Source organism: Myxocyprinus asiaticus, chromosome 41, assembly GCF_019703515.2.
Source record: "Myxocyprinus asiaticus isolate MX2 ecotype Aquarium Trade chromosome 41, UBuf_Myxa_2, whole genome shotgun sequence".
NCBI classification, from domain to species: domain Eukaryota; kingdom Metazoa; phylum Chordata; class Actinopteri; order Cypriniformes; family Catostomidae; genus Myxocyprinus; species Myxocyprinus asiaticus.
In genome coordinates, this window is record NC_059384.1 from 38,398,001 (window position 1) to 38,422,135 (window position 24,135).

Here is a 24,135-nt window from a genome sequence, read left to right on the forward strand (position 1 = left end):
CCCTCGCGACATGGGGCGTTCAAGCGATTTTTAAAAAAAAAAATGTTTATCTAAAAACGGATGCACCACAGCGATAGTGACAACAGAACACAACACAGCTGCACTCAAAACAGAGAACAGAACTTACTAAACATGTCTGAAGGATATGTAGTCAAAGAATTCTAGGCCCAGCCTTATTTTTTTGAACGGAGTACTCGGAAATCCAAAAAGGTATATTTTATATGGCAGTGGTTACCAATTAGTGGACCGCTGTCCGAGTCCAGACACCGGCTTGGTTCCATCTGTGCCGCAAGGTAATGACAACGGTTGTCCTATCTTAATGTTTCTACAGTATAAGTGAGTGGTACGTCAAAACAATGGAGCAATACACACCACAAGACCTCAGGGGTGATCAGCGCTATATCATCTTTTTCTCAAGCGCCGAACACGCTTCATTCCTGCTCCATGCGTGTTGCCTCTCTCCCTCGCAATATACACGAGGCATCGCATAAAGCCTGATTAGGCTACGTAGAGTTCCAGGTGCAGTTATTTTAACAACAGCAGTAGAGACACGGTGAGCAGCAATGTAGATGGAGACTGTCATCTTTCGATAAAACACAGTGCAGAAAATTAGAATAAAGCAAAGTGAAACTGTTTTCATCTGTCTGATAAATGACTCGTTTTGTGGCAGATTTGTGACAGGACAAGTTCACTGTCACCTTTTTAGACTAACGTCTTTTTCTGTCTAAATTTAGCTTTATTAATCAACATGTTATGTGCCTTTCATGACAAACAGTTTTTTTGTTTTGTTTTTGTGATTAACATTTTTATTGATTCATCTATTAAAAAGGAACAGCAAAACATATATATATATATATATATATATATATATATATATATATATATATATATATATATATATATATATATACAGAATCAATATTTTACCCTAACTAACCCCCCCCCCCCAATCCCTCACCCGACCCCCATCAACACATAATTACAGACACACAATAAACAAACAAACCAAAAATTATATAAATAAATAAATAATAAAAAAATAATAAACTAATCACACATATCCCCTACACCTCTCTCCACTGTCCGAGAGCCCTCCAAAAAAGACAGATATTTGCCCCATTTCTCCCCAGACAGGTCTAGACTCCCCAGTCTTCTGGATATCCCCTCCTCAAGAGCTGCCACTCTGGCGACCTCTGAACACCACTCCTGAAATGGGGGGCGCTCCAGCCGACTTCCAACTCCTTAGAATAATCTGTCTGGCAATCACAATACCAATTAGGACCCAGTTTTCACATGTTTATTCTCCAAATTAATGTCTGCCCCATCTCCTAAGATACAGAGTCTGGGGCAGAATAAAATCTGAGAGGCCAAAACCTTGCACATAAAACTCTGAATCCTCAACCAGAACTCTTGAATCTTAACACATCCCCAAAAGACATGGGTTGTGTCTCCATCTTCTGATTGACATCGACAGCAGGTGGGTGTGTCTTTAAGACCTAGCCTATGCAATCTAGAGGGGGTCCAATAGACTCTGTGTAAAATCTTGAATTGCATAAGGCGAACCCTTGCATCTCTAGATGCAGATTTGACGTTTTTTAGAATCCTAGCCCACACTCCCTCCTCCAATACCAAGATTAGATCTTTCTCCCATAATCTCTTAAGAGAAGCTGAAGTTCCATCCCCCAGACTCTGAATTAACATGGAGTAATACACCGATGCCTCATGACCTTTTCCGAAAGCAGTATTCACCACTCTCAGAGTATCTGCCGCTTTAGGGGGGTGTAAACCACTCCCAAGAACAGTACAAAGCAGGTGGCGCAACTGTAAATACTTATAGAACTGAGATATGGGAATCTCAAAAAGTTTAACCAAATTTTGATAGGATCTCAGCACTCCACTCTCATATAGGTCACCGAGTGTAATAACCCCCCTCCCAATCCATTCTGACCAGCAAAAAGGGGACTTGTTGATGCATAATTTGGGGTTCAGCCATATGCTCGAGGCAACATTTAAACAAATGTCTGAATTAAACATTCTGGACACTTTTGTCCATACCAAGTTCAAATGCGAGATAACAGGATGTAACTTAACTTCTCCAATTAATTTGATAGAAAGGCTCTGCAGTGGTGAAATAGGGGCAAGAACTTCCTGTTCTATACAGAACCAGGGAGGGGCTCTCTCAGGTGGAAGCGACCAATAAGCCAAATATCTGAGACCAAATGCATAATAATAAAATAAAATCTTGGGTAGGCCTAGCCCACCTTTGTCAATCGGCCTATGTAAATATCTATATTTCAGTCAGGTCAATTCTCTGAGGCCATCAGATGACATTTGGCGCTTCAGCTCTGCCTCGGCACTTTTAATAATCTCTTCCAAATCTACGAGTTCTCGTGCTTTGGATTTTTTGATGAATGAGCCATACTGTATGATCCGACCCCTAAGAACTGCCTTAAGTGCCTCCCAAGCCACACCCACAGAGGATACCGAGGACCAGTTGGTCTCCATATAAACATTGATTTCAGTCTTTAACATTTGCTGGAAATCAGGATTTTGCAAAAGGGATACATTAAAGCGCCAACTATATGATTTATTTTTCTCTGTATGTGGCAACATCTCTAAACTCACCAGGGCATGATCTGAGACAAATTGAGCAGTCAACAACAGATGGAATGAGGGATTTAGATATAAAAAAAAATCTATTCTAGAATAAATCTTATGAACTGATGAAAAAAATGTATAATCCCTACCAGATGGGTTCAAAAGTTGCCAGATATCTGCAAGACCAAGATTGTACACATCCTGTGAAGTGTCAGTGTTGCTCTAGGGGGCTTACACACTTTTGCTTCACTATGATCAAGGATTGAGTCCATCAATAAATTAAAGTCTCCTCCCAATATTATATCATGAGGGGTGCTAGCGGTTTGCAACATCCCTACAAGATCTATAAAAAAGCCCTGATCATCATCGTTAGGTGCGTAAATATTAGCCAAAATCAACCTTTGTCCCTGAATGTCTGTGTAGAGCCGAGGAGGGCGGGGCCGGGCTGGAATGAGACACACCCGGTCCCCAATCAGCCTGATGGGGCGCGCGAGGGATAAAGGCAGCCAGGGACAACAGTTCGAGAGAGAGAGAATTACAGACAGCTGTGCTGTGTTTTTAGTTGTGTGTTTTTGGTTGGGTTTTTGGTTAATAAATTATTAATTAAGTTGTCAAGCCGGTTCTCGCCTCCTTTCCTCTAAACCCCCTTACACTGGTGCCGAAACCCGGAAAGGAGGAGGGATTCCCGTCGCAGGATCCTCGACACTGCCGTCCACCCAGGGGAGCACCGCTGCCGTCCGACGGGGGACGGAGTAGCCCGACCACCCGGACGCGGGGAGCGAGTGGGCGACAGGACTCCCCGACCGCCTGGAGCGAGGGAGCCGCTGCCGGGGGCGGAGGAGTGCCCTGCCGTCCCCCGGGAACGTGGAGGGGTCGAGAGAAGACCGCTGTCCGCGGGGGGAGGAGGGAAGCGACTCCCCGACCGCCTGGAGTGGTAGGGCCGCTGCCAGGGGCGGAGGAGCGTCCCCACGGGACGCCGGGAACGCGGAGGGGCGTTCTGTCCGCTGGGGGTCGGAGGTCTGACTCCGGTCTGCCCGGGGAGGAGCGGCTGCAGTCCGCCTGAGAGGGTGGAGTAGTGATCGAGGACCACGCGACGGCGCATCAGAGAACCGGTGAGTTTCTTTTTCTCTCTCTCCTCTCTCTCTCTCTGCCGCTCCGTGTTGGCCTTTCCCTCACCGTTTTGTGTTGTTGTTTTTTCCCCTCCTGTCTCCTCCCAGGTCGAGGAAGGCGGGGAGGACCCGCCGGCAGTCAGGGCATAAGGCACGCCCCCCCCGGAGAGGAAGGGTGGGGGGGGATGTACGTCATGCCGGGGGCTCCCCGGCCTGAGGCAACGCCGGGAGGAGTGTAGAGCCGAGGAGGGCGGGGCCGGGCTGGAATGAGACACACCCGGTCCCCAATCAGCCTGATGGGGCGCGCGAGGGATAAAGGCGGCCGGGGACGACAGTTCGAGAGAGAGAGAATTACAGACAGCTGTGCTGTGTTTTTAGTTGTGTGTTTTTGGTTGGGTTTTTGGTTAATAAATTATTATTTAAGTTGTCAAGCCGGTTCTCGCCTCCTCCTTTCCTCTAAACCCCCTTACAGTCTGCTAAAACAATAATGACTCTTCCTATTTTATCTTTAATCTGTTTGAGAAATTTGAATTGTAGATGTTTATTTATCAATATAATGACCCCCCTGCTCTTACTTGAGCCAGCACTAAAGAAAACGTGTCCACCCCATATCTTCCCAAGTTTTTCAGCTTCCTACGGGGAAAGATGCGTTTCTTGAAGAAACACAATATCACATTTCTTACGCTTAAGAAAAGAAATAACCTTCCTTCTTTTTATGGGGTGTCCCAACTCATTCACATTCCATGCCGTCCTTGGTGTCTATTCATATTTTTGAAATATTCACGTTTTTCCAAAATGTGTTCCAAGTTTGTTTTGGTCAAGGGCAGATTAGCGGATAATTCCCTTTCCGAAGATTCCAGATAATCAATTCATTTTTCAACATCTGTCACTCTTGTGACCAACTCGGAGGATCTCACTGTAATACGTCGATCGATAGTGGACTAAAGCACTGAACTGGTAAGCAAAAGGCTGTTGGTTCAATTCCCACAGCCACCACCATTGTGTCCTTGAGCAAGGCACTTAACTCCAGGTTGCTCCAGGGGGATTGTCCCTGTAATAAGGGCACTGTAAGTCACTTAAAAGCGTCTGCCAAATGCATAAATGTAAATCACCAAGATGTTGGACAGTTGACGCTGGATTTCATCTCCTGATGTGCCGTCCAAATCGAGTCCCCAGCTCGCAGTCCTGTCTGAGGCCTCAGCTTGAACACGTAAGTGTCTTTTAATGTCTCAAGAGTCTGAGGATTTTGACTTCTTTGCCATGTTTACCTCAAAGAATAAATATGTAACTGGGTTTATTGAATCTCACCAGTTATAACATGAAAATAATTTAAAAAAACAGCAAAGTGCGCAGAGCTAGCCGCTCACATGTCTGCTCTTCACATGGCGTCACCCAGATACCAGCAGTTTTTTTGTTCCCTATCTGTCACTCACTCGACGTTGTGTCAATGTAGTGACACTAGGGGTCACTCTTGGGAGTCCGAGACACCTCTGGTCTTTGATAAAAGGCCAATGAAAATTGGCGAGTGGTATTTTCATGCAACTCCTCCGGACATACGGATATAAAAGGAGCTGGTATGCAACCACTCATTCAGATTTTCTCTTCGGAGCCGAAAGGTCATGCTCACTGAGCTGAATTGGTTGGATCTGACGGCGCATTTCAGTGGCTTCTCCCCCCTCTGCACTGGTGCACTGCAGAGAATGCCCCTGGGCGCTTCGGTAGAAATAAAAGAGTATATTTCTCTAAAAGAGTATATTTCTCTAAAAGAGCGGCACACATGGAATGTCTTTTTAAAGATGCGTCTTTCTAAAGATGCTTTTCTGATTGTGTGTTATTCCTGGTTGCGCTCGTTATCTCTCGCCTTCTGACGGTCATGATCACTGTCTTTCATGTCTAGGCACTCCTTACACGGAGACAGCATTTGTGGATGGTCATGTTCTCATTGCAAGGACATGTCCATGGCAACATTGCGGTCATGGCTCGCCTTCGTAAGAAAGCAAGCCACCCCAGAGGCTCCCCGCCTCGGTCCCTTTACCTACGGGTATGAGGCCAGCGCAGCTAGCACTAGGGGCGATTTGGAGACCCCAATGGGACCGCCTCCGCCGGGTATCCCCCCGCGGACCTCCCATTCCCCAGCACACTCGTCTGCCCCAATCGGGCTTCGGCTCATCTCACGGCGAGTTCGACCTCTTATTCGAAGCCCACGAAAGTGATGAGCTCTCGAGCACAGCATCGGAGAGTGGGCTCGTCCAGTCGGAAGCCTCAGCTGGGCTCCTCCCTTCGGGGACGATTGCCCAGTCACAGGCTGACACAGAGATGACGACATGCTTTCCTGGGCAGCTGAGAGCATTGGCTAGAGTGGAACCCTCTGCTCTTCCCTGAACCCTCGCGGCTCGGTGATTGGTTCCTGGGTTTGCGGCGCCACTCAAAGCCACGCCCCACCCCCGTTCCTTTCTTCCCAGAAGTGCATGAAGACCTGACAAGGTCATGGGAGGCACTTTTTACTGCCCGGTCCCAATCTTTTCAGCTTCCCTACCCTCACTACCCTCGATGGTGGGGCGGCCAAGGGCTATTCGGCATACCCCTGGTGGATAAAGGCGCTCACGGTGCAGCCCCCATCCAAGGCCTATAGGTTTACGTAGTCTCTGATGGCCAAGGCCTACGGTGCCGCTGGACAAGCCGCCTCCGCCCTGTACACCATGGCTCTCCTGCAAGTCCGCCAAGGCGCTAAAGGAACTGCACGGGGTTAGTTCTGCCCCGGGATTGATGCAGGAACTGCCCTGAGCAACTGACCTCGCTCTCCGAGCGACGGAGGTCACGGCGCAGTCTCTCGGGCAAATGATGGCCATACTAGTGGTCCAGAAGCACCACCTTTGGCTCAACCTGGTCGAGAAGGGCGAGGCTGACAAGACACGGTTCCTTGCTGCCCCCATTTCCCAGGTGGGCCTATTCGGCAACACCGTCATGGACATTGCCCAGCAGTTCTCGATGGTGGAGCAGTAGACGGATGCTAGCCGGCATATCCTGCCCTGGCGCGGCTCAAGATCCCGCACCCCATCTACTCCCCCTGCGGTGACTGCACTGGCTCCGCCGCAGCCCGCCCCTTTGGCCCGGCCCCGGCGTGGAGCCCACCACAGGAAGCAGACGCCACCTGTCTCGCGGCCGCCCAGAACCCATGAAAGGCTTCAAAGCCTTTTTGCATTTAAATGCGCTGCATGCCCAAGTAGCTTTAGTACTCAAGAGCTCAGCAAGAGCAGTTTCCTTGTTCCCTGGGTCACGTATCCGGTGTGCACGGCCATCATCACGACCACCGTCCACCACTCTATTTGGAAGGTTTGGCGCTCCAGCGGCGGTCTCCCGCCCCTGAGCGCCCAGCTGTGGCACAAATCCACCCCCGATGTGACAGTCTCCATGGGTCACAAGGACAGGCCTCTTCCTCCCCCATCCCAGGCTGTTCTGGGGGTGGTCACAAGGAGCAAGGTAAGTGCTTCGATGTCCTTAGACTCAGCACGGCCACGATGTGGTGTGGCACCTTGAGCTCCGCCCCGCCACAAGGCCCCACCTGCCGATATGTCCGATGACGTTGTCCCTTTGGTCCCCCTTGCACGGAACTTGGATGCATGGCTTGCACTTTCCAATCCATCACGAGGGCTGGTCCGGACCGTCCGACTCGGCTACGTGATTCACTTCACTGGGCGTCCGCCCAGGTTCAGCGGTGTCCACTTCACCTTGGTGAAGGACGAAAACACTGCTACCTTGCGCGGAGATCGCTACCCTCCTACGGAAGGGCATGATAGAACCTGTCCCTCCAGCCGAGATGAAGAAGGGGTCTTTCAGCCCCTACTTCATCATATCGAAAAAAGGCGGTGGGTTGGGACCAATCTTGGACCTGTGAGTCCTGAACTAGGCTTTACACAGACTCCCGTTCAAGATGCTGATGCAAAAACGCATTCTGGCGAGCGTCCGGCATCAAGATTGGTTCGCGGCATTAGACCTGAAGGATGCGTACTTCCACGTCTCGATCCTTCCTTAACACAGACCCTTCCTGTGGTTTGCGTCCGAGAGTCAGGCGTATCAGTACAAAGTCCTCCCTTTCAGCCTGTCCCTGTCTCCTCACGTCTTTACGAAGGTCGCAGAGGCTACCCTTGCCCCGTTAAGGGAGGTGGGCATTCGCATTCTCAACTACCTCGACGACTGGCTAATCCCAGCTCATTCTCAAGACATGTTGTGCGCACACAGGAACCTGGTGCTCTCACACCTCAGCCGACTAGGGCTTCGGGTCAACTGGGAAAAGAGCAAGCTCCTCTCGGTTCAGAGCATCTCTTTTCTCGGTTTGGAGTTGGACTCAGTCTCCTTGATGGCACGCCTTACGAACGAGCGCGCCCAGTCCATACTGGCCTGTTTGAAGACGTTCAAACAGAAAACAGCGGTTCCACTGAAACTTTTTCAGAGGCTCCTGGGGCATATGGCATCCTCGGCGGTGGCCACCCCGCTCGGGTTGATGCATATGAGGCCGCTTCAGCACTGGCTCCAGACTTGAGTCCCGAGATGGGCATGGTGCCACGGGACACATCACGTGGTCATCATGCCGGTCTGTCACCGTCTTTTCAGCCCTTGGACTGACCTCTCATTTCTATGGGCAGGCATTCCTCTAGAGCTGGTCTCCAGGCATGTCGTGGTCATGACAGACGCCTCCAAAACTGGCTGGGGCACTGTTTGCAATGGGCATGCAGCCGCTGGCATCTGGACAGGTCTGCGACTGCACTGGCACATCAACTGCCTTGAGTTGTTGACAATTCTGCTCGCCCTGTGGAGGTTTCGGCCATTGATCCAGGGCAAGCACGTGTTAGTTCAGACAGACAGCATGACAATGGTAGCATGTGTCAACTGCCAAGGCGGTCTGCGCTCTCGTTGTATGTCACAACTCGCCCGCCGTCTCCTCCTCTGGAGTCCTCAGCACTTTAAGTCGCTGCAAGCCACTCACATCCCGGGCAACCTCAACACTACAGTGGACGCGCTGTCATGACAGGTTACCCTCAGGGGAGAGTGGAGACTCCACCCTCAGGTGGTCCAGCTGACTTGGAGTCGATTCAACAGGCACAGCTGCACCTGTTCACCTCCCAAGAATCCTCCCCACTGCCCGCTCTGGTACGCCCTGACCGAGACACCCTCAGCATAAATGCACTGGCACACAGCTGGCCCCCTGGCATGCGCAAATATGCGTTTTTCCCCAGTGAGCCTACTTACACAGACCCTGTGCAAGATCAGGGAGGACGAGGAGCAGGGCGTCCTAGTAGTACCCTACTGGCCCGCCCAGGCGTGGTTCTCGGACCTCACGCTCCTCGTGACAGCCCCCCCCCTCACCGAATTCCCCTGAGGAAGTATCTTCTTTCTCAGGGACGGGGCACCATCTGGCACCCGCACCCAGACCTTTGGAATATCCATGTCTGGCCCCAGGACGGGACGCGGAAGACCTAAGCAGTCTACCAACTGCAGTGGTAGACACGATCACTCAGGCTAGGGCCCCCTCTACGAGGCGCCTGTATGCCTTTAAGTGGCATCTGTTCGCTAAGTGGTGTTCTTCCCGTCAGGAAGACCCCCAGAGAAGCGCAGTCGGATCAGTGCTTTCCTTCCTGCAGGAGAGGTTGGAGACTGACCTTGAATGTGTACATTGCTGCCATAGCAGCACACCACGACGTAGTCAATGGTAAGTCCTTAGGGAAGCACGACCTGATCATCAGGTTCCTAAGAGGTGCCAGGAGGCTGAATCCCTCCAGACCGCACCTCGTTCCCTCATCAGACTTCTCTGTAGTTCTTCAGGGTCTACAGTGAGCCCCCTTTGAGCCTTTGCAGTCAGCCGAGCTTAAGGCACTCTCCTTGAAGACTGCCCTCCTGACTGCGCTCACTTCCATCAAGAGGGTAGGTGACCTGCAAGCATTCTCTGTCAGCGAAACATGCCTGGAGTTCGGTCCGGGTTACTCTCACGTGATCCTGAGACCCCGACCGGGCTATGTGCCCAAGGTTCCCACCACCCCTTTAGGGACCAGGTGGTGAACATGCAAGCGCTGCCCCAGGAGGAGGCAGACCCAGCCCTGTCGTCGCTGTGTCCGGTGCACGCTTTAAGCATACATTTGGATCACATGCAGAGCTTTAAAATCTCTAAGCAGCTCTTTGTCTGCTTTGGTGCACAGCAGAAAGGAAGCGCTGTCTCCAAGCAGAGGATCACCCACTGGCTCATTGACGCCATAACTATGGCATATGTCGCCTAGGACATTCCACCCCCGGTAGGGCTACAAGCCCATTCTACCAGAGGTGTAGCGGCTCCCTGGGCCCTGGCCAGGGGTGCCTCTCTAACAGACATTTGCCGAGCAGCGGGCTGGGCAACACTCAACACCTGTGTAAGGTTCTACAACCTCCGGATGGAACTGGTTTCATCCCAGGTAGTGGCATGCAACACAAGCGGATAAGCCCGTGATAGCCAGCCGGGTGTATCGCTTGCACATAGCACCTTCCACCTTCCTTGGAGCTGAAGACGTGCGCCATTAATTCCCGGTAGTGTTCACAAACTTTGTTCCCTGGATGACTTCCTCCGAGCCCTGTGGCAGTCGAGTTTTCGGAGAGAAAACGCCATGTGACGTATTTTTCCACTTCAATATCCCCCATCTCTTTGAGCGAGGTGTGGTCTCTGCGGTGTCTTCCCCTTGGGAGGGACACCCCCCGACTAGACCTGGTGGCCCATTCGAATAATCCCCCCTTTTTTTTAGGGAGTGGAAAAAAAGAAGGGGAAAAGAGGCCACGACTGGGTTAAGCCTGTCTCTATCTTTTGGGTAGTCGTCTTGTCCCCAAAAAGGGCCGTTCGACACTCATAAATATGTTGGGGGAGGTTACGTGTCGACCTGGTGTGCTGGCTATGAGGCACACAGTAGTCTGCCCACCACACACCGCCAGTTCACGTAATACAGTTCAGCCAATTGTGCCGTTTTGTATAGGGACCCCTAGTGTTACTACATCGACACAACGTCGAGTGAGTGACAGATAGGGAACGTCATGGTTACTTGTGTAACCTCCGTTCCCTGATGGAGGGAATGAGATGTTGTCTCCCTCCTGCCACAATGCTGAACTACCCGCTGAAATGGCCGGACCTTATATTGGCTCCTCAGCATAAAACCTGAATGAGTGGTTGCATACCAGCTCCTTTTATACCCGTATGTTCAGGGGAGTGGCATGCAAATACCACTCGCCAATTTTCATTGGCATTTTATCAAAGACCAGAGGTGTCTTGGGCTCCCAAGAGTGACCCCTAGTGTCACTACATCGACACAACATCTCGTTCCCTCCATCAGGGAACGGAGGTCACACAAGTAATCATGACATTTTAATTTTGTGAAAATTAATCAGAGATGTCATCATCAACTTTTACATTTTCAACATTTAATCTCAGGGTTACCCCTGAACCCCCATACAGTAACCTATATTTTCTCAGTCAAAAGTACTCCTATGTCCCATACATGGGTATCTGAATGTAAAAATAATTCAAAATAATTATTCAGAATGTAAAAATATTCTAAAACAAAAATTGGACTGCTGTCACCCAGCTAGTAAACGAAATGTTGATCTTATCTTGTAATATTAATATCCAAGTGCCCTCGACTAATGAACTCAATGAAATATATTAGCCTTATCTTTTGGTAGAAAATATCCCTCACACCCCACTGCTTTGGCTTTGTCTCTGGGCCAGTGTCATCATCTCTGCTTTGAAGAGACTATTTTGACTAATTAATTTTTTTCTTTCTTTTACAAAGTACTATTGCTACCAACATGGAAAGTTATAATAACTATAAAAAAAATAAAAACAACCAAAAACATCATTTCAAAGCCATACAGACTACTGACACTGTGCAAGTTATTATTTTTCAGACCTTTTCTGGGAAGGAAATGTAGAGACCGGACCTCTTGAAAGTTAATTGAATACCCCTGTTCTATGGTAATCAGAGTTTTTGTCCTAATCAGCAGTGATGAACAATGATACATTCTAGCGATCACTTGTTTTCTATTTTCGGCATCGTGCTGGTAACTCCGTCCACTGTGAACTGGCACCGGTCCCAAAACATTAAAAAAATAAGGCTGGTAATAGAAATGCATGAATTCTTCGACTACAAACTCTTCAGACATGTTTAGTAAGCTCTGTTCTCTGTTTTGAGTGCAGCTGTGTTGTGTTCTGTTGTCGCTTTCACTGTGGCGGACCTGTTTTTACGCCCGATGTTGCCAGAGGGCTGCGTGAACTGTTGCCCCATGCCCTATCATGAACATTTTCACTAAATAATATATTAAATTTCAGTTTGTTTTTCACCAAACCTTATCGTATGCTTTCAGAACAATCATGAGCCTCAAGGAATAAGTATTACACTTCTGAATTATACTTTTGCATTCTTTTGAAGCTTGAAAAGGTGGTTACCATAAACTGCCATTGTATGACATCAGTGAGCACACATGTTTTTCATAATTTTTCCCTTTCTGTTAAGAAAAAGAAAGACAGTCATATGGGGTTATAACAACACAGGGGTGAGTAAACAATGATTGAATTTTAATATTTGCGTGAACTATCCATTTAACTTTCTATCGCGACCTGCAACAGAATTCTGCTGTAATAATGGGGTTTCCCTCTTACGCAAAACACCTGGATTTGTCAAGTAGGTATAGCTGCAGGCTGGAGATCTCCAAATGGGAGCAGAATCTCCAAAGGAGGGTGGGTTTACTCCAGAAGGGGTCGGGTTACTCCAAAAAGGGGTTGCGCCAACTCCAAAAGGGATGCCACTTTCACTCATGGTAAGGGTTATGTGAAGGGTTAGGGGCTCCCTATATCTTTGCTGGTGGTTTGGAGCTCGCACCCTTTTTGGAGCTCTGCCTGCAGCTATATCCATCTCGGATTTGGAGCACACAGAAATGTTGAATTCTTTCTGCTGTGTTGACTTGTTGTTAGGCTCCATCCTATGACGCTTGTTATCCTGTCTGTTCACACACATGCACTCTAATAACACCCATCAAAATGCCGCTCGTGTTTACATGGCCACATTAAGCAGAGTTCTACAGGAGAAACCAGGGTATGTTCTTTTTTTCCCTTAAGCGTTGTAAGGAAATCAGCATTCTTGTTTACATGACATTTCAGAACACTGCTTACTGCAAAAACCTTGGAATAAACAGTTTTCTTAAGTGCATGTAAATGTCATCAAATTAAGGATATAATGTATATTTAGTTTAGTTTTTTCAGTGTTTTTAATTTAAGTTTTACTTGTTTAAGTATATTTGCTGTATATACACTGTATATAATATATATGTGTATATATATATATATATATATATATATATATATATATATATATACACACACATATACATACATACTGTATATACAGCAAATATACTGAAAACACTGAAAAAACTAGATTAAAATGAACAGTTTTGGCTCAACCAAAGTATACTTTGGCATTAAGCTGTGTCGCATTACTTTGACGGCATACGTAACACTGACAAAGCTGTGGCAGTTTGAAAGAAAATGTCTAACTGGTATGCACTGTATCAAGCTAGGAGCGATTGGTCTGTGCAACACTACATGAAGTCAAACACACCTAAACACCCACCCTTCTCACCCAGCCCCCCAACTGACCCATTGAAATGAATGGTAATGTTAACGGGCTGCTCTCTCTGGGTATTATAGACCTCCTTTACTGAGTCAAAAGTTTAAATGTTGGACAGCTCAAACAAACAGCTATGTTTTGACAACAGAATTACAGTGTTTCCATTCTTTAGGATGTCAACCTACCAATACAGTACTCTGTATATTAGTTGAAATTAGTTGAGTCTGTATATCAGCAAAAGCAAAGGAAAGGACAAGAAAGGAAAAGAACCTGATGGGGTTGTTGGCGGTGTCAGTGTCTCTGGCGTAGACTGAACCAACTGTAGTGCCGACAGGAGCGTTTTCTAAAACCTTCCATCTGTATGGTGTTTCAGTGAAGACGGGCGGTTCATCCACATTAGTCACAGTGATTTTGAGCGTTGTCCTGTCACGAAACTCATACGCACTTAGGAAACGGGTGTCTATGTTTTCGTTGATGGCCTCGACAGCAATGACGAACCGTCTCTTGCTTTCATAGTCCAGTGGCTACAGAGACAAGAGGACACTTTACAAAAACAAATACATAGAAAACAGCAGACCAATAGTTGCCAGTGTTTCTAAAAAAGATATGCTGTCATGAAATTATACCCAGGAACTAAGAAATTTATCAAAGCTCTGCAGTGCCACAGTTAGAGTTGCTTTTTTTTATTGATTTATTTTTATCCCCTTTTCTCTTAATTTGGAATGCCCAATTCCCACTACTTAGTAGGTCCTTGTGGTGGCACGGTTACTCACCTCAATCCGGGTGGCGGAGAACAAGTCTCAGTTGCCTCCGCTTCTGAGACCGTCAATCTGCGCATCTTATCACGTGGCTCGTTGTGCATGACACCACGGACACTCCGCATGTGGAGGCTCATGTTACTCTCCATGATCCAACTTACCACGTGCCCCATTGAGAGCGAGAACCACTAATTGCGACCATAAGGAGGTTACCCCATGTGACTCTACCCTCCCTAGAAACCGGGCCAATTTGATTGCTTAGGAGACCTGGCTGGAGTCACTTAGCACATTCTGGATTCAAACTCTCGACTCCAGGGGTGGTAGTCAGCGTCAATACTCGCTGAGCTACCCAGGCCCCACAACTAGAGTTGCTAACTATCCTGGCGTCCCATATTTTAAGACGTGCCATACAGGATGACTATTGTATTAAAGTGATGAAATACATTCTTCTTTCACTGATATTCAGAAAACACCTTCACTTTTATAGATGATTTAATATAAATCAACAAACACTTTTCAGGTACTCTTTCACCTGAGCCAGTATGACAATCCCCTCTTGAGTATCAGGGTCTGTCCGGATGGTAAAGGTACTGCTCCCCTCCAGGTCCTCTAAGCTGTAGATCATTTTTGCGTTCACACCAACATCACCGTCATCTGCCATTATTCTTCCCACTGTGGTGCCCACCGGAGCTGACTCTGATATAGCAAATGTGTACAAATCTGCACACGAAGAGGAAAATTATTAGAATGCTTTCAATAACGTTTACCTTATTCTGTAAAATGAATTAGAAAAGCCACCTTGGGTTAGTTCACCCAAATACTTACCTTTAAGCCATCCCAGGTGTGTATGACTTTCCTTCTGCAGAAATGAAGTGAAGACTTTTATAGGCACATTTCAGCTCTTTTTGTCTATACAATGCAAGTAAACAGGTCCCATTAGACTGCTGGCTATTTGATGGTCCAAAAGGCATATTTAGGCAGCATAAAAGTAATCCCTAAGACTCCAGTTGTTCAGTTGATGTCTTCTGAAGCAAATCAATAGATCTGTGTAAAAAATAAATTGATAATTAAAACTTTATTAACTTTAAAAAATCGCTTCCTGCCAGCAGTCAACGCGTCAGTGATGTAAGCACAATGGCGTGCGTTCACGCAAAAAGTCAGAAGCGTTACATCAGAGGAACGAGCTAGAGTTAGGTCATTTCAAACAGAAATACAGCGCTGGCAAGAAACAATGATTTAAAGTTAAAAACTTTGTATTTATCGATTTGTTTCCTACCCCAACCTATTGATTTGCTTCAGAAGCCATTAATTGATCGACTCGAGTCGTGTAGATTACTTTTATGCTGCCTAAATATGGACTGTCAGACAGCCAGCAGACTAATGGCACCCATTCACTTGCATTGTATGGACATAAAGAGCTGAAATGTGCTTATAAAAATCTTAATTTCGGTTTTGCTGAAGAAGGAAGGACATACACATCTGGGATGGTTTAAAGGTGAGTCAATCATGAGAGAATTTTCATTTTTGGGTGAACTGTTCATTTGAGGAATCTTTTACCCAAAAATAAAAATGCTGTCATCATTTACTCACTTCACAGGAGATACTGTATAAGCCAAGCTTCTGTTTTTCGTACAATGAAAGTGAATGACGATTTATACTGCCAAGCTTCAAAAGTACATTTTAGCACCGTAACAGTAGTCTATACAACTGGTGTGATATAATCCAAGTCTTCTGAAGATTTTTTACACTTTGTGTGATGATCAGACCAAAAAGATATTCACTGAGATATTTTCAAACTTGCTGAACATCGGTGGTGACACATTAGAACCAATGCTGTTTGGCATCAGTGCTATCAAACCTAAAGCGACATGCAAAGATGCCATTTTAAATTAATATTTTCAGTTAATAACAACATAAAGTTAGGTCTGTTCTTCATACAAAGCTTAAGAAAGACTTAAAGCACACAAGTCATATACTTATGATGTTTTCTTTTTGGAGCTTAACAGTATAAATCATCCACTTTTATTGTATGGAAAAGAGCAGCTTAACATTCTGCTGAACATCTGCTTTTGTGTTTCAGGGAAAAGAGAAAGTATGCTGGTCAGATCGACATGAGGGTAAGTAAATTACAGAGTTTTTTTTTTTTTTTTTTTGGAAACAATTCCTTTCAAAGGTGCACTCAGTCATTTTTCCTCATTTAAAAAAGCTTTACTCCTAAAGAAATGAACTGTAATTTTGAAACATATGTATAAAATCATGACTACTTAAATGATTGTCTATATATTCTGGTATCTTATATTTATTTTATTATATGCATTATAGAAAAGACAAAGCTGTTAGCTGTCATTTGCTCCAAGCTGCATATTCTATAAATAATCCTTTCTCCCACATTTTACTTACAGTATATTAGAAGCAATAGATTATGCACAGTCACACACGATCCCTTCTACTCCAGTAACCGAACTAGTAACAGTGGCTTAGGCTGTTTCTATGCATGATGCTACAACAGTAGCATAAGAGAATAATTCTACACACAATAATGTATTAAGGACAAAAACCTGATTGTAACCATAATTTATTTCAATAATACATTTCTAATGTCACTGAAAATGTCCTTAAACACTACAGCGATATTTTACCTTCCATTCTCTTGGCCATTTTTGAAGGTTCACAAAGCTGATGAAACTTCCATTACCTTCAGTGGCATAAGTTTCATGTGAACACTGGGAAGGACACGACAACCCATCGCTAAACTTCAACAGAAAACACCTGCACATTTTCACAGTGGAGAGACAGAGCTTGCATGCTCATGGATGCCAGACTGCACAAATTTTGCATGGCAATGGCAGAATATTTCCAAACTGCAAGTGTAAAGATCTGAATGGGGGATTGCATCTTTTGATATCTGACAATCCCAAATAACTAAACCTAAATCTATGAGTCCAATCCATTATTTATTGTTTATGTAGATAATAAAAATATTTTACGTGCATGATTAGTTTTAGTGATTAATCTAAAGGGGATGGTAAGGGTGTGGGTGTGTGGGTGGGTGTGTGTGTGTGGGGGGGGGGGGGGGGGGGGATTGGGGGGGTTTACAATGGTGATACTTTTTGCTAGTTCTTTTAACTATGCTTAAAACGACATAAATGTTATGGACACTGCTAATATGATTACTGTCTCTTTAAGAACAGTGTGTCACGTAACATTGATGGGACACAAGGTAGTTCTGTGCAGTTTTGTTGAGTTTTGGAGAGAAGAAGCTACCGTAGCATGACTGTCATGATCCTGCCTTTTTGGTCTTGTTTTATTCTTGTTTTGGCAGGATTGTGACAGTACTCTCAGGCTGTCCCATGTGCTGTTGTTCCCTATCTGTCACTCACTCGATGTTGTGTCGATGTAGTGACACTAGGGGTCGCACTTGGGAGCCCCGAACACCTCTGATCTTTGAAAAAAGGTCAATGGGAATTGGCGAGTGGAATTTGCATGCCACTCCCCCGGACATATAGGTATAAAAGGAGCTGACTCACAACCACTCATTCAGATTTTCTCTTTGGAGCCGAGCGGTTGTGTTCAGCGAGCTGAATTACTCTGCCGATCCATTCATCTCGAAAAGCTGTTGGATTTACAGTGCATTACAGCGGTTTCTCCCCTTCTTGCACTGATGAAGTGCAGAGAACTCCCCTGGATGCTTCAGCAGCTAAAAGAGTATATTCTTCCTACTAAAAGAGTATATTTTCCCTTCTAAAAGAGTGGCATTAACAGAGAGCGTCTTTTTAAAGATGCCTCTCCGTTTGTGTGTATTTTCTGGTTGCAGTCGTTACCTCTCCGCTTCCGATGGCCACGATCGTGGTCTTACGTGCTTGGGCACTGCCCACGCGGAGACAGCATTCGTGGATGGGTCATGTTCTCATTACGAGAGCATGACCATGGCAATGTTGAGGTTGCGGTTTTTCCTTCGTTAGAGGCTCCCCACCTCTGTCCTTCTACCTACGGGTTTGAGGCCGCGTCGATTAGCACTGGGGGTGATTTGGGGACCCCAATGGGAGCAACTTCGCCGGGTAACTCCCCACGGACCTCTCATTCACCAGTATGCTCGTTTGCCCCACTGGGATGAGTACGCCGGCTCGTCTCAGGGCGAGTTCGCGATCAAGTTTTGGCGCTCGCAAAGTGGATGAGCTCTCGTTTGCAACATCAGAGAGCAGGCTGTCCAGTTTGACACTGAGGACTCGACTGGGCTCCCACCTTCGTGTGTGTTCGCTCAGTCACAGCCTGACGCACAGCTGGCAGTGGAACCCTCCACCCCCCCTGAACCCTCACAGCCTGATGATTGGTTCCTGGGCCCGGGAAGCAGACGCCACCCGTCTCACAGCCGGGTGCCAAGAACCCGAGGAAGGCTTCGAAGCGCCCCTGAGACGGGTGACCCAGGCACGTGGAGACCTGCTTCAGACCTAGAGATGGTAAGCAGACCACTCCATCCCCGGTGGAGGGCTGGGAGGAGAATCCTTTGCCTTTTCTTTGATTCACCGCATGCCCTAAGGGCTGCGGCAACTACACGTTCAGAAAAGGAGCGGTTTCCTCATTCCCTGGGTCACATATCCAGTGCTCACGGCTGTCGTTATCACGACCACCAGCCACCGTTCCTTTATGGCAGGTATGGAGCTCCATGGGCGGCCCCCCCGCCCAGGTTCAACGGCATCTGCTTCACGTTGGTGAAAGGTGAGAATGCTGCTACCCTGCGTGCGGAGATCGCTACCCTTCTGCGGAAGGATGCGATAGAGCCTGTCCCTCCGGCCGAGATGAAGAAAGGTTTTTACAGCCCCTACTTCATCGTACCGAAGAAAGGCTGTGGGTTGCGGCCAATCTTGGACCTACGAGTACTGAACTGGGCTATGCACAGACTCCCGTTCAAGATGCTGATGCAAAAACACATTCTAGCGAGCATCTGGCATCAAGATTGGTTCGTGGCGGTAGACCTGAAGGACACGTACTTCCACATCTCGGTTTTACCTCGACACAGACCCTTCCTGCAGTTTGCTTTCGAGGGCTGGGCGTACCAGTACAAGGTCCTCCCCTTTGGCCTGTCCTTGTCCCCTCACGTCTTCACGAAGGTCCCAGAGGCAGCCCTTGCCCCGCTAAGGGAAGTGGGCATCCGCATCCTCAACTATCTCGATGACTGGCTAATCCTAGCTCACTCTCGGGATGTGTTGTGTGCACACAGGGACCTGATGCTCACACCTCAGCCAGCTGGGGCTTCGGGTCAACTGGGAAAAGAGCAAGCTCTCTCTGGTTCAGAGCATCTCTTTTCTCGGTTTAGAGTTGGACTCCATGACGGCACGCCTCACGAATGAGTGCGCACAGTCAGTGCTGAACTGTCTGAAGGCGTTCAGATGGAAAACAGCTGTCCCACTGAAACTTTTTCAGAGGCTCCTGGGGCATATGTCATCCTCAGCGGTGGCCACACTGCTTGGGTTGATGCATATGAGACCGCTTCAGCACTGCTTCAGACTCAAGTCCCAAGATGGGCATGGTGCCGCGGGACACATCGCGTGGTCGTCACACCGATCTGTCGCCGCTTTTGGACCGACCTAGTGTTTCTACGGGCAGGGGTTCCCTTAGAGCAGGTCTCCAGGCATGTCGTGATTATGACTAACGCCTCCAATACGGGCTGGGGCACCGCATGCAACGGGCATGCTGCCTCTGGCTCTTGGACTGGCCCGTGACTACGTTGGCACATCAACTGCCTCGACTTGTTGGCAGTACTGCTCGCCCTGTGGAGGCTCCGGCCACTGATCCAGGGCAAGCATGTGTTAGTCCAGATGGACAACACGGCAACGGTAGCGTACATCAACCACCAAGGTGGCCTATGCTCCCGTTGCATGTCACAACTCGCCCGCCGTCTCCTCCTCATGAGTCAGCAGTGCCTCAAGTCGCTGCGAGCCACTCACATCCCGGGCGACCTCAACACCGCAGCAGACGTGCTATCATGACAGGTTAAGCTCAAGGGAGAATGGAGACTCCAACCCCAGGTGGTCCAGCTGATTTGGAGTCGATTCGGTCAAATGCAGGTAGACCTGTTTGCTTCCCAGGAATCCTCCCACTGTCCGCTATGGTACGCCCTGACCGAGGCACGCCTTGGTATAGACGTGCTGGCACACAGCTGGCCCCCGGGACTACGCAAATATGCATTTCCCCCAGTGAGCTTACTTGCACAGACCCTGTGCAAGGTCAGGGAGGACGAGGAGCAGGTCATCCTAGTAGCACCCTACTGGCCCACCCAGACATGGTTCTCGGACCTCACGCTCCTCGCAAATTCCCCTGAGGAAGGACCTTCATTCTCAGGGACGGGGCACCATCTGGCACCCACGACCAGACCTCTGGAATCTCCACGTCTGGCCCTTGGACGGGACACAGAAAACCTAAGTGGCCTACCACCCGCGGTGGTAGACACGATCACTCAGGCTAAGGCTCCCTCTACGAGGCATCTGTATGCCTTTAAGTGGCATCTGTTCGCTAAGTGGTGTTCTTCCTGATGCGAAGACCCTCAGAGGTGTGCAGTCGGATTGGTGTTTTCCTTCCTGCTGAGAGGCTGGATGGGCGGCTGTCCTCCTCCTCTTTGAATGTGTATGTAGCAGCCATTTCGGCACATCACGATGCAATAGATGGTAAGTATTTGGGGAAGCTTGACTTGATCATCAGGTTCCTGAGAGGAGCTAGGAGGTTGAATCCCCCCAGACGGCACCTCATCCCCTCATGGGACCTCTTGGTAGTCCTTCGGGGTCTACAGGGAGCTCCTTTCGAGCCCCTCTAGTCAGTTGAGCTAAAGGCACTCTCTTTGAAGACTGCCCTCCTGACTGTGCTCACTTCCATCAAGAGGGTAGGGGACCTGCAGGCGTTCTCTGTCAGCGAAATGTGCCTGGAGTTCAGTCTGGGCTAGTCTCACAGGATCCTGAGAGATTGACCAGGCTATGTGCCCAAGGATCCCACGACCCTGTTTAGGGACCAGGTGGTGAACCTGTAAGCGCTGCCTCAGGAGGAGGCAGACCCAGCCTTGGCATTGCTGTGTCCGGTGTGTGCTTTACGCATCTATTTGGATCGCACGCAGAGCTTTAGAAGCTCCGAGCAGCTCTTTGTCTGCTTTAGTGTTCAGTGGAAAGGGAGCGCTGTCTCCAAACAGAGGATCGCCTACAGGATCATTGACGCCATCATGATGGCAAATCATGCTCAGGATGTGCCGCCCCCCATGGGGCTACAAGCCCACTCTACTAGGAGTGTGGCAGCCTCCTGGGCCCTGACCAGTGGCGCCTCTTTAGCAGACATCTGCAGAGCAGCGGGCTGGGCAACACCCAACACCTTTGCAAGGTTCTACAATCTACAGGTTGAGCCGGTCTCGTCCTGTGTATTGTCAGGTACGAACAGGTAAGTTCTGGGACAGCTGGCCGGGTGTACCGCTTGCGCATAGAGCCTTCCCCCTGCCCTGAGGTGAAGACGTGCGCTTTGACTCCCAGTCGTGTTCACAAAGTTGTTATCCCTGGATGACTTTCCTGCTTAGCCCTGTGGCAGACAAGTTTGCGGAGAAAGTAGTAGGTGCTCCACATGCACTGGTTCGCCATAGGTGTCCCCAGGTGATATATCTTCCGCTAGGTTCCTCTGGACTTCTCCACATGACATACTTCTGACAAGACTCAGTAAGACCATGTGACGCATTCCCACTCAAAATACCCCCGGGCGGGGTGTGGTCTCCGCAGTGTCTTCCCCTTGGGAGTGACACCCCTCCCCCCCAACGTAGACACTTTTGGCCCCCAGTCGGTAAACAAATTCCACTCTTTTTGGGGAGAAAAAAAGAGGAAAAGAAGCCACAGCTGGGCTAGCCTGTCCCTATTTTTTGGGCAGTCGACTTGTCCCCGAAGGGACCGTTCGACGCTCAGAGCATTGGGGGAGGTTACGTGATAGCCTGGTGCACTGGCTACGAGGCACACAGTGGTCTGCCCATCTCGGTCTGCCCGTCTCACACTGCCAGTCCATGTAACACAGCTTATTGTGGCGTTTTGTATAGGGACCCCTAGTGTCACTACATCGACACAACGTCCAGTGAGTGACAGATAGGGAATGTCCTGGTCACTTTCGTAACCTCCATTCCCTGATGGAGGGAACAAGATGTTGTGTTCCTCTTGCCACAACACTGAACTACCGCTGAAATGGACGGGACCTTGTCTCAGCACCTCAGCACAAAACCTGAATGAGTGGTTGTGAGCCAGCTCCTTTTATACCCGTATGTCTAGGGGAGTGGCATGCAAATTCCACTCGCCAATTCCCATTGGCCTTTTTTCAAAGATCAGAGGTGTTCGGGCTCCTAAGGGTGACCCCTAGTGTCATTACATTGACACAACGTCTCGTTCCCTCCATCAGGGAATGGAGGTTATGAAAGTAACCAAGACGTTTTCCTCTCTCCCTCATGTTTCTCACTCTCGTGATTATTGGCAGCACCTGTCCTTAATCTTCTCTTCCTCTATATATTCTCTCCTTTGTCTTGTCTTCCCCGTCAGATCATTGTGTTTTGTTTTGTTTCACGTCGCAGTCTCGCCAGCCTGTTGGTCCTATTATTTTGTTTCTAATGATTGTTTTCTCTGCCCACACTGTAAAAAATTGCTGTAAGTTGTAAATTTACAGCCAAATTCCTACAGCAATCTACTGCGATTCTTAAATACAGTAGTTTGCTGTTAAAAATGTTTCATTCTGGGAGATCAAGAGCAGGCTCACTGTGAAGTGACTAGTTTTACGGTAAATAGCTGTTCTATGCAAGGCATTAGTGGAAAATGAACATTTTTACCCCCCACCCCCCACCCCCACCCCCACCCCATGAAAAGTTTAGAATACATACAATTTTTAGAAAATTAACAACAACCTGCACACAGTAAAATAACAGTATAGCACTGCATTGGGGGTTGTAATGGCGAAATACCAATAAGCCTTTGTGCTTGAATAAGTATGTATTTTTTGGCAATGCATTGGGGCTACAAAAAAATAATAAATAAATAAAAAAAATAAAAAAAACATACAAAAGTTTTTATTTTATACAACAGTCTTAGTTTAATTAGTGTTGTTGTTTTGTTATCAATAGTTGTGTTTTGTTTGAAGTCACCATTATGGTGATTAGTGTTCTCTTGAGCTGGCACCTTGGACCTTCTTTATTATTATATTATTTTCTTCCAGCCAGTCAATTTATGTTTAAGTAAAACAGTTGTTGTACTGTGCTACTTGGAAGACAAAACCTAAGGTCAGCCTGAATATCTGATCCTACCTTGCAAATGGCACTATATGTGGCAATAGTGATGCAATACACATAAAAGCAAAAACAGTAAAGGATATTTCAGCAAAATGATATCAGCAAATTGAGTGTTTGATGTTTATCATGAATTTACAGCATAACTCGAGTTGTTATCAAGTCACACACATAAATCAACTCTTGGCATACAAAACGCAACAATGGTGACAATAAACAGACATACTTTTATGTAAAAAAGTAAAAGCTGAACATTAAAATACAAGTAACTTAGAGTACAACAAAAACATCAAAATAAACCAGTAAATAGTAAAAAATCGAATTTCTTCATGCCGCAGTGCATGGTGGGAACATAGCTTTTAATTTCAACAACAGTAGATAGTATGTAATTTGACATCTATATGCTGCTAAATTACAGTTGTATACTGTAGCTGTAAAAACAGTATCTAGCTGTTAATTTCAGCAACAGTAAGACACCGTTAATTTTACAGTAACATGCTGGCAACACTGCTGCCAGTTCTTTACTGTTTTTTTACGAGAAAATCTTTAACAGTGCAGCGTATTCCCACTGGTGTGTGGACCTCTGCCCTGTGGATTGTATCTTGTTGATTATGGTCTGAACAGTGTTAGCCTGTGGATTACTTACCTGGTTCCAGCCGCCATCACTCCTGTCCACATTGATCTGCATTATCACCATTACCCTCATATTAACTGTTTGTTTCTCCTCTCGCCAACTTTTTGTGGATTTATTCTGT

At 47.4% G+C, this 24,135-nt stretch overlaps 1 protein-coding gene and 1 long non-coding RNA gene across 5 annotated transcripts in view; one reads left to right on the forward strand and one right to left on the reverse strand.

The window, feature by feature from the left end:
- The window catches only part of cdh19 (cadherin 19, type 2), a 248,357-nt gene that overhangs the window by 90,337 nt on the left and 133,885 nt on the right, over positions 1-24,135 (reverse strand). For all 4 annotated transcript variants that reach the window (XM_051683042.1, XM_051683044.1, XM_051683043.1 and 1 more), the window contains exons 6-7: positions 14,633-14,820; positions 13,613-13,866 (exon numbers count right to left, since the gene is read on the reverse strand). In XM_051683042.1, coding sequence (XP_051539002.1) covers positions 13,613-13,866; positions 14,633-14,820 — 442 coding nt within the window. The remainder of the gene's footprint in view (positions 1-13,612; positions 13,867-14,632; positions 14,821-24,135) is intronic.
- LOC127432194 (uncharacterized) overlaps positions 1-24,135 on the forward strand; it is a 494,148-nt gene that overhangs the window by 42,335 nt on the left and 427,678 nt on the right. The window lies entirely within an intron of this gene.